An 11,073-nucleotide genomic window follows, 5' to 3' on the forward strand; every position below is an offset into this window, starting at 1 on the left:
CTCTTCACGCGAAAATTCCCCATGGGAGAAATATTTCTCTGCCTTTTTCACCATCCCCAGTCGATCTTACGTCCTCTCACACTCAAAAGTCGGAAATCTCCCGTCCTTCCTCCACAAATCGCTCGGATCTACTGATGATTTGGAAGAGCAGGAAGATGGAAGGTCCATGGTGGTTCTAGGATGGATGGGTGGTGGCGTCGGGGAGCTGTGTGTTCTTGGCCAAGGAGCACCTGACCGCTGAAGGTGATGGTGCAGGTTGGGGAGAAGTCGACGACCTGTGGCTAAGGATGGCAATTTTATCCATGGACATGGATATCCATGGACATGGATATCCATGGATATCCGACCCGAATGGATAGGATTTGGATATGCTTTTGTGTCCATGGGCGGCGCCCAAACCCGACCCGATTGTTCGTGGGTAGGGCATGGATATAATCTTGTACCCATGGATATACCCAAACCCGACCCGATAGTATGACTTAATGGGACAAAATCTTCCATCCCTGCCCCACGTTCACATGTCCCACGGCAATTTTACACTTTTTTTATCTAAACCATGCATAATAAATCACATAATCCCCATCGTAACTTTTATAAGTTGACAGTCAAACCCCCTGTAACATACTCCAACACCCCTTCCTTTATTTTTATCTCCTTAAATGATTCGTCATTCTCATCTGTTAGAAAAATACTAAATGATCTTAGGTTGTTACTGGATGTTGATTTAGCATAAGTGAAGTCTAGCCTGCCACGAGGTGGAAGAGTTTATGTTAATATTGTGTTAAGTTTTATTTATATGTCTCGAGAGGGCCCAATGAATATCCAGGATATCCATCGAATTTAAATATAGACATAATTTTTCATCCATGGAATTTTTCATGGGCGAGCAAAGACTGTCTTCATAGATATGAATATGGATTTGATATTGTCCAACCCCATTTAAATCCGACCCATTGCCATCGAAGCAAACGGACGACAGTGGTGACATCGAGCTGCGGCTGCCGTGCGAGGGAGCCGCAGCCGCCAGGACGCTGGGTCGTTTGACCCTATGGTGCGACCCGCCGGAGGCAGGCTGCACGAGAATCTGGTGCCTCACGCCCTCACCGGACCTTTTTTTTTTGCGCGGGCCTCACCGGACCTTCTACCAAGGAAGAACGAAGAAGTAGTGAGAAGCTGCTCAAGTACGATTACTTGACGTCCTCGACGGTGACTCTCCGTGGTACATTGATTCTTGCTTCTTGCTAGATTGTTCTTTGTTCACTGTTGGTGTAGGTGATTTTTTTTATTATAAATAAATAATTCCTAACAAGCCGTGGGAATGCTCAGATGTGAGCGATCTATCGGTGGTCTAAAAAGTAGACAGTGCAGTGGTTTGGTGGTGGTGATTTAGTGTAATAGTGTCGTTGGGTTTTCGCTTCACAGTGAGTAATTTTGATGGCGAGTGCTTGCAGTGAGTTTTCCGGCGATGCTTGAACCCTCTTTTCTCTTTCCTGTCTCATTCTCTGAACATTGATATATTTCCGCTATGGCGCAGTAATGGAAAAGGGTAATGCCTGATTTAAAAAAAACCGTGGAAATGCTTAGACACATTGATGTTGTCATACACCATGAGAACATGGTTACTTCAACGAAAACAAAAATGCAAGCATTGTATGGTGTATGCAGTATGCAACGACGTTGTGTATAGAGAAGGAGGAGCAGTAATTTTGGTGCTTCCTGTGATGAGTTTGTTTGATGCTGAACGACAAATCTCGACATGGTGTTCTACAAACCAGTCTTTTCTTGCACTTCTTATTGATTCTCTCTTCTTCGTACTCCCTCCGTCCGAAAAAGTCGCTCAAATGGATGTATCTAGCACTAAGTTGGTGCTAGATACATCCAGTTGAGAAACAAGTATGGGAGAAGCTTTTTCGAACGGAGGGAGTATATGTTAGATGTAAAACTGTTTTTCTGATACAAGACTTGTAGTACATACCCTAATCTGGATGGAACATGGAACCAAATTTTTTCTATTGTTTCTGTTGATAATCTGATTTCCCTGTCCACGATTTGCTATATGAAATTTGTATGAATTGTTGTTGGTGTTATGATTCATTCGGCGCAAATGGTTTGATCTGGTCATTTTGCATATAGCATGGTGAATCTCTTTTCTTCGATCCTTTTTTGGCTAAAGGAGATCGTTTCTTAAGATTACCACATTTTTTGGGTATAAGATAAACAAGGTTGGGTTAGCTGATCTATCATTGTTTTGATTAATTTTGTAGACATAGGTGGTTCCAGTTATAAAATTATCTGAGCTCTAATTTGGTACATTTTTGCTTAAGTAGCTATCTATTATTGTTCTGGGTTATGTACAAAGGATGTGGCTAGGTCTCAGTCGACTGAAATTTAACTAAGTCTAAGTCAAGTGACATAACATGGAAAAGAGAAAAAGAAAAAATCTGAAAATTTTGCATGAATCTCAATGTAAGATCTCACGGATATAACATCGACTGAGACTTCGTTAAGTCTTAATCGACTGAGACTTAACAAAACTGATGTACAAAACTATGAGAGCGTATCCTGTGAAACGGACGCACTCGTGCACCAGGTGCTCCGGTCCAAACTGAGCCATCGGATTGAAAAGAGACGGACACGATGCTAGGCAAGCGGAGCTGCGGGTACATTTTGTGAAACTGACCTTGAAGTCTAGCTGTATTCTGTCCTGCCCGTCTTCTCTGCCATGCACTTGTCTTCTCACCTGTGCCACCGGACCATGGTGATGAGAGCTAGGGTTGGAAAAACAAATCGCCCGTATCATCTCTATTCCTCTCTTGTACCTAAGCAGAGATATCCCTCTCATTTCTCTTCCGTTCCTACGAGGGGGTCTTCGCCGTAGAGCGTAGTCGCCGCCTCCTTCCTCTGAAGTGACCGCGCAATGAACTATTTGGCAGCCATGGATCGTTGACGTCGTGCTATAGTACGTCGATGCTATCTTCTTCCCCTATCCATGACTTATAATGTCATTGAAGGTGTGCTGCACTTCAAGGATCAAGGGTATGCTCTCCTCTTCCCCTATCCATGATTTACGACTGTATTATGTCGTTTCAATTTGGTGGGGCAATTTTTGCCCCAACTCGTTTGGAATGAGTGCAATTGGGAATACGAATATAATGTGCTCCAAATCGATATATGATCTTCAGTCTAAAATCGATATATGATCTGCAATTATAAGGGTAAAAAGTTTATCCTTAGTTGCAGCAACAAGATTGAAAAATAGATATACGAGTTGCTCCCTTTTCTGATCCTTCATATATCTGCATTTAGCTGCGCCAGTTAAAGTAAAACGCTTCCACATAGTAGTTGAGTCTACGAAATCTGAATGGACAAATGTTGAGTCTGCTTTGAGGAGTGCCATCCCAGCCACCCTGGCATGGGAATCAGATTTGAAAATAGTTTTTCCTATGCTAATGATTCTGATTGTGGCGACTCTGATTCCTCATAAGTTTACGGTTCTACTGGCGTTGGCGGAGCTAGACTTGAACTTGTGGTGAGCAGGAGTTGGCATTCAACCTCTGAATTAGTGTTTCTTATTCCGTTGTGCTTGTTTGCACTTTTATTCAACTGGTTAGAATTTCCCTATTATCTAATGAACTGAAAGCTATCTGTGTGTGTAACAGACTGAAGGCCATCTGTTTGAAGTTTTCTAAACCTTGGTTCAAAGTACAAATGTATGTATGTAATCCGCTTAGTTCTGCTGCAAGTTTGCTCTGAGAAAAAATGTACTCAGATCTGCTTGTGTTGTGCGTATGTATGTGGCTGCTGGTTCCTACTTGACCTTTGCACCATTTCTTCGCCAGCTGACTGCTTGAACGTGGAAAGCCGGAGAGGTACAGGAGAGGGACGCCGAGCCGAGACGAGCCGCCGCTGGACCTCATCGACCTGGAGCAGTCGTACATGACATAGGAAAGGGGAGGTCCACTCCTTCTATTGAGCTAGACTTCAAGGTCTCTTTTGCGAAATGTACCTACAGCTCCCCTTGCCCTGCATCCTGTCCCTCTCTTTTTAATCCAAGGGCTCAGGTTGCATTGGAGCACCTGGTGTACGAGTTTGTCGGGTACACATGATACGTTCTCACAAAACTATAATTATGATGTTCATATATCAAGATGTTTGAATAATCCTTGATGTGTTGTTCATTCAAAGGAACGATGACATCATCCCCTCAAAAAGGATGAAAACCGAGTATTAACTTTCAGTTTGTTATTCATTCAAAGTAACGATGACAACTAACAACGCTGCCGTGGCAAAGCGCACGCTTTGCTTCTAGTATCAACTACAGCTCCATGGATTGCATGCCGTGGATGTCCCTAGAAATAGAGGAAACTCTGCCGAAATTTTCTTGGAGGACATGTTTTTCTTTTCCAAGGTGTTATGTGGTAATATTCCAAGCGCTTTGTCGGCTTGCGTAAACCCCCCCCCCCCCCCCCCCCCCCCCCCCCTGTCCAGATTCAGCCATCACGCATAATGCATCGGCACAAAACCCTCATGGAAAGCTACGGGAAGGGCAGGGCATGCATCGCCATGAAACACGTACCCTTCCCTGAACCACTCCTCCCCCTGACGGCGCGGAAACCGCCACATGACCGTCGACGAACAAAAAAGAGGGGGCACGACGGGAACCGCAAAAGTCGACGGGAACCAACACCCCCGGTCCCTGGAGGCACCGTTTCAAGAAGGATTTGATAAATCACGCAGGAAAACCAAACAAATTCGCTTAACCTCGTCGGAAAATTAACGACGACCTTGAACATGCGCCGCCACGAGAGGAGAGGGCGTCGGTTGGAAAATCATCAGGAGGGGAGCACCGTACCTGCGCCGTCGCGAACGAGAATCCTCGCGGCGCCCCCACCTTCGGACGTCGTCGCGTTTGTACGGTGCGGGCGTCGGTTCCGCCTCGAGAGCAATGGCGAAAGGAATGGCAAAATGGGAGGGTAGTGCCATGAGAGGGGGAGATAGTGTTGGCTCGAATTTCGAAACCGCCGCCCACTACCTACGACAATTTCCACCAAAAAAACAACCCATGCGGGCCCTTGCACGGGTCGTTCGTGTCGCACGGCGTGATGCGGCCGGACCAGGTGGGCGGTTCCCGCGCGGGCCATGCAAGGTGCAAGATGCGCCAGGCAACTCCGACCAGGTAACACCTGGGGCCCTCACCCATTCGATCCGCCCCGATCGGGTGGCTCGTGTTCGGCCGAACGAGCACGTGCACGTTTAAAATTTCATGTTGATTTTTTATATATAGAAGACTATGAAAGGTAAATCATTTGCCATTTATAGAACAAGAAATGCCAGCTGAGTCTGTCTCGTGGGAGGAGCTCTTTTGACCGGAGGATTTTCGAACAACCAATTCAAAATCGGCACGGCATAGGATTTTACAGGACGCTTGCCCGGGTTGTGAAAAAGCAGAGCACAGCCCCTCTGACATATATCCCTCCCCCCCTCCGACCCCAACACCAAACGGGCGGCACACCAAATCCGCCTTCCTTTCCTTCCCCTGTTTTGTTTCGAGACACACCCCCACCCGCACCCAAGGCGGCCAAAGCTCCCATTTTTCGCTCTCCCACCAAAACTCATCGCCTCTTCACCGCAATGTCGGATCCAGCAGAGGACGCTGCGGCCCTCGCCCGTGCATGGATCGTGGTGGATCGTCTCACTGTCCCTGTGCCGGAGGGTGGGCTGGCCAAGCTTGCGGGGGCTGACCTGCTGGTGGCGTTTCAGGAGGCGCCGGCGCCTTCGAAGGTCTTCTTGCCCGACCGCGTCTCCGACCGCCCCCTCTACGTAGCCGCGGCCGACGCAAAGGGTTTCTTCGTCCTCTGTGAAGTTCAAGGGCCGGCCTTGCAGGGCCCCGAGGTCTTCTACGGATGCGACGCCGGGAAGGGCGTGGTGACCCGCATCCCGGAGCGCCCCGTCCTCGACCATCTCGACATCGCCGGAAACGAGTGCGTCGTCGGTCCAAGGGCGACTAAGATCGGCGTCATGGCGAAAAACTCCATCTACCTCGTCGCCGAGCTTTCCCATGCGAGCGCCGACGCGACGCAACTCGCGCTCTTCTGCTACTCCCCGTCCATCGGCCAGTGGGTCGAAAAGGAACTTGCTTTGCCTTCCTTTGCTCTTCGACCATGGCATGGCAATTTCACCATCTCACATCTAAACAAGATGTGGTGGGTCGATCTCTCCTTTGGCGTCTTATGCTGTGATCCTTTCGCTGAGAGCCCTGTTCTGACATACTTCCCGCTTCCGCCCGGCTGCGAGCTTCCGCTAGAATTGCATCAGCAACAATTATCAAGAACTTGGTGTCTCGGCATCAGTGGAAAGACCCTGCGGTTTGTGAACCTAGAGGGTACGGGCGCTTCAGTGATCATCAAAGCATGGTCATTTGTGTCTGATGACGAGCCAGCTGGATGGATGCCAGAGTTTGAGCTGCCAGAAGTTGAAATCTGGGCAGGCCAATCAAACAGACCATATGGTGTTCTGTCAAGCCCCTTTGTCAGTCCAGTAGCCGCAGACTTCATCTGCTTGCTTAAAGGATCTGTTCTTTTCTGGGTGGACTTAAAATCGGGACAAAATTCTCTCTTTTATCGGCTGCCCACCCTGGAAGTGGATGGTGCTACGGGCGTTGAGCCGCGGTTCATGCCATTGCAAATGGTGTGGTGCCCATGGGCAATTGTGGCGTCCACGGATGTGTGCAATGATCAACTGAAAGACGAGATGCGATTGGAGCGATCTGCACCACCGGTCCAGAGCAGTCTGGTTTATGGCAATACATGCGTGAGAAACAGGACAACGAAGTACATGTATCTGGCAGCGATCGAGAGATCAGGAGCTATGTTGATCTGTGCTGGCATTCAGCGCATAGGGGATATTGCAATCAAGAAGGTCTATTTTGTGAGACATGATATAACTGAGAAGTCACATAAAAGGCTACCTGATCTTGGCCATGGTGCTCTGGTGCATGGCAATGTTGGTCTTGTCGTGGACAAAGAAGGGGTGTGTGTGGTTGCTGAGCTTGTGCGCACCAAAAACAAGAACAGTGGGCTCATCCGGTTATGGAGATCAGATGATAAAAGGGACAAGTGGACTGATAAGGAGGTGAACTTCCCACTGCAGGGCAGCCGGCGATGGAATGGAAATGGAGCCATCTCATGGGGAGGGAAAATCTGGTGGATTGACCTGTCCCAAGGGCTGATGTCCTATGACCCATTTGGTGCGAAGTCGAAGCTTTGTTACATAGCTTTCCCTGGTGGGCATGAAATTGCTGAGAATGATATCAACCCTTTAATTGTAGAGAGTAGGCTGGTCAATATTAGCTGTGGCAAGTTACAGTATGCTGAGCTCCATGGACCAGATGAAGAGCCAGTGATCACAGTATGGACGATGGTTGCTCAAAGCAAGGGAATGAGCTGGAGACGCAAGTATGATCTGAAGCTAACTGAGGTATGGTCCAAAAAGAGCTTTCATGGCAAAGGACTTCGGCGGGAGAGGCCGGCGCTCGCTCTTCTGCACCCCTTCAACAATGAAGTGATCTACCTCACTCAGGAAGCCAAGCTGATCTCTGTCAACGTCAGTTCGGCAGAAGTAAAAGAATGTGTCCCTTGTGTGCTTGAAGATAAGGCTACCGATTGCAGGTCTGGAAAATTTATCGTCTACGACATGCCTCTGAAGTGCATTGGCCTGTTCCCAAGACCCTATGTTCTTCAGTCTTGAGCTTTTATCTAGTATACTGTCTTCAGACGAGTAGCTCATGTTCCTGGGCATCTATGCATACTTTCGCTGAATCTTGTTATTCCTGTATGGCATTTTTCTATCCTGAACCGTATTATGCCTGTATGGCAATTTTAATGTGGAATTTATGCCTTATGCCTGTATGGTTACTTATATATGCAATATTGTTCTGAATTATCAGTATTCTTCCATGACTGTATGGTAGAGGTGGATATACATGGCATGAAAGGGCCGTCTGGACAAAATAAAACTGTTTTATCATATGTATATAACCGCAGCGTGAGCTTTATTTATCATAAACATACATCTCCTAGCAGGAAGATCGGCACAGTACACAACCAAATTTCAGGTGCCGCTCCCTGTAGGATTTCTTAGCACACTGGTTCTTGTTACAAATTGTAGAAAAAAACATCGACGAAACGAACTGTGGAAAAACGCTCCCTTTTTGCATTGCAACCTTCCCAGAAATTCAGCAATTGAGGGCTCCCATTCTGCATGATCACATTAGAATGTCTGTGTGATCTCTTGCCAGCTTCAGACCATCCCTGGCAGCGTGAGCTTCAGCAGCTAGTGTTATGACCGGCATAGGGGATTAGCCCAGTGAGTTATGGCCCAAGTATCTTAATCAGGGGCTTAGCCCAATTATCTTATCGTATTAGAATCGTTTGTTTAGAAGTCAAGTAAACCTCTCTATATAAGGAGAGGAGATGTATCAATCTAATCAAGCAAGAAGCAATTAATATCTGCTCGGCTTCCCTTAGGGAGCCGGAAGACCTAAACTCTAGCCGTCTCTTGTGTCCGCCGCCGTCGCACCAGCCGCAAGGACGACGCCCAGCCGCCGGCCGCCGCGCAATCTCCTCCGACCTCCTCCCTCCTTCCCTTATAGGCTACGCCCTAGACTGGGTAGAATCCTAGTTTCTACCAATTTGGTATCCAGAGACTTGGGTCCGATCATGTCTTCGTCAACACCATCGCCGCCGCTGGCCGTCTCCACCTCCGCGCCAATGACGTCCGCCCCGATGACCACCGTTGAGGCCTCCACGCTGTCGGGCCCGGTCACCATCGCGGGCTCCTCACCGCCCCCGGCCCCCATCACTTCCGCGCCGCCAACGACCATCGTCTTCACACCGGAACAGGTCATCAATACCTTGCAGGATCTCGTGACGGCCGTCCAGGGACTCCTTCTGAACCAGTATCAACCGTACATGGCCGAGCCGTACGCACCTCCGCCGACTGCGCCGATCGCCACCTACGGCCACCCCACGCTGCCATGGCCGTCCCAGGGCGCGCCTGCCTATAGCGGGTAGCTGCTGCTGCCATTCCAGGCGGGCTCCCCCACGCTGCCGTGGCCGTCCCAGGGCACGCCTGCCTACAGCGGGCTCCCCCGCGTTGCCGTGGCTGGCCCAGGGTGCGCCGGCCTGCACCGGGCTGCCGCTGCTGCCGTTCCAGGCGGGGCTCCCCGGCGAGACCACTCCGGCGGCGGCTCCTCTCTGGCATCTGCTGCCGCCGCCAGCTGCGGCTCCCCTCTGGCATCTGCAGCCGCCTTCCCCCGCGGCAACCGACGCACCCGTCCACCCTCCATAGCCAACGCTGCAACCACCGGCGCCACCTCTGCCTAGCTCAGGGGCGTCCTCGCTGGCCGGCCATCCGATACATCAGGTCCGGTTTTCGGCCTCCCCGTCGCCACTACCAGCTTGGGCGGCTGGGTCTTCGCCATCGCCGGTCTACACCACGGCTCCGGAGCAGCCGACCCCGTTTTCGCAGTACGGCGGGCCATCCAGCTCCGCGGGTCCTTACCCGGAGTACTCCGACCAGGCGCCACCCGCCTCGCTACTCCGCACCTCCGAGCCAGCTCGACACGGCGCTTCGACCCAGACACCGCCGCGGTTCGCCAAGATCGACTTCGCCACCTATGACGGCACGGAGGACCCCCTCAACTGGCTCAACCAGTGCGACCAGTTGTTTCGCGGGTAGCGCACCCTTGCCTCGGAGCGCACATGGCTCGCCTCTTACCACCTCCGCGGCGCGGCACAGACCTGGTACTACACCCTCGAGCAGGACGAGGGCGGCATGCCCCCTTGGGAGCGCTTCCGCGAGCTCTGCCTCCTTCGTTTTGGGCTCCCGATCCGCGGGAGCCGCCTTCCCTTCACCTCCACGGTTCAGGAATTCGTCGACCGTTTCCAGGCCCTGGCATGCCACGCGTCGGGCGTGACGGCGCAGCAGCTGGCCGACCTCTTTGTCGGTGGACTTCCGAATCACATCCGCGTGGACGTGGAGCTTCGGGGACCCCAGGATATCCAGACGGCCATGTACTACGCCCGCGCGTTCGAGCGCCGCGCGGTGGCCGTCCAACGGGAGTCACCGTCCCAGGCCACTGGGTCGCTACCTTGGCCAGATCCCGCTCAGGGTCGGCCTGCTCAGGCTTCTGCGACACCCCTTGCCGTGACCGCGGCGCGCCCGTTCCACCGGCTCACCTCGGCCGAGCTACTCGAGCGTCGTCGCCAAGGGTTGTGCTTCAACTGCGACGAGCCCTACACGCCCGGCCACGCCTGCCCGCGACTCTTCTACCTGGAGGTTGCAGACTATATTCTGGAGGACGCCGTCGCCGCCGACCTTGCCACCCCAACTGTCGCGAAGGTGTTTAACACTGGTTGTTCACCTCGAGGAGTTCAGCAATCGCTTCCCCACCTTACAGCTTGAGGATGAGCTGTTTTGTGCAGGCGGGGAGAAGTGTTATGACCGGCATAAGGGCTTAGCCCAATGGGTTATGGCCCAAGTATCTTAAATAAGGGCTTAGCCCAATTATCTTATTGTATTAGGATTGTTTGCTTAGGAGTCAAGTAAACCTCTCTATATAATCAAGCAAGAAGCAATCAATATTTGCTCGACTTTCCTTAGGGAGCCGAGAGACCTAAACCCTAGCCGCCTCTTGCGTCCGCCGCCGTCGCACCAGCCGCAAGGACGGCGCCCAGCCGCCGCGCAATCTCCTCCTCCCTCCTCCCTCCTTCCCTTACATGCTACGCCCTAGACCGGGTAGAATCCTAGTTTCTACCAGCTAGTGCATTAGTCAAATGAGGGTACCAGCTAGTGCACCTTTTGTAACAAAATCATAAGATCTATAAATCAGTATCCTACAAAATTATGAAGTTTTAGGTCAGGGTACTTGCATGATCCTGATCCCTGGATCCATTCCTATCGATTAATAAAGCCTGGCCGATTGATCTAAAAAGAAGTGTCACACTCTCCACGCACAAAAAAAAAATAAGCGTCACGGTCTCTCCAAAAGGGGAGCACTGAGCACAGACAGCA

The 11,073-nt window shown here is 50.8% G+C and overlaps 1 protein-coding gene across 1 annotated transcript; it reads left to right on the forward strand.

The window, feature by feature from the left end:
* Nucleotides 1–5,517: 5,517 nt before the first annotated feature.
* On the forward strand, nucleotides 5,518–7,889 carry LOC125523515. Its single transcript, XM_048688545.1, has one exon. It carries the CDS (start codon nucleotides 5,632–5,634, stop codon nucleotides 7,744–7,746), a length of 2,115 nt encoding a protein of 704 aa, XP_048544502.1. The 5' UTR covers nucleotides 5,518–5,631; the 3' UTR covers nucleotides 7,747–7,889.
* The last annotated feature ends 3,184 nt before the right edge of the window (nucleotides 7,890–11,073 follow it).

The sequence above is a fragment of the Triticum urartu genome, chromosome 7 (genome assembly GCF_003073215.2).
Source record: "Triticum urartu cultivar G1812 chromosome 7, Tu2.1, whole genome shotgun sequence".
In the NCBI taxonomy this organism is placed as follows: domain Eukaryota; kingdom Viridiplantae; phylum Streptophyta; class Magnoliopsida; order Poales; family Poaceae; genus Triticum; species Triticum urartu.

What these genes read in the sequence shown, in the direction of transcription:
- LOC125523515 (XM_048688545.1), top strand. Translation starts at nt 5,632, where the DNA reads ATGTCGGATCCAGCAGAGGACGCTGCGGCCCTCGCCCGTGCATGGATC.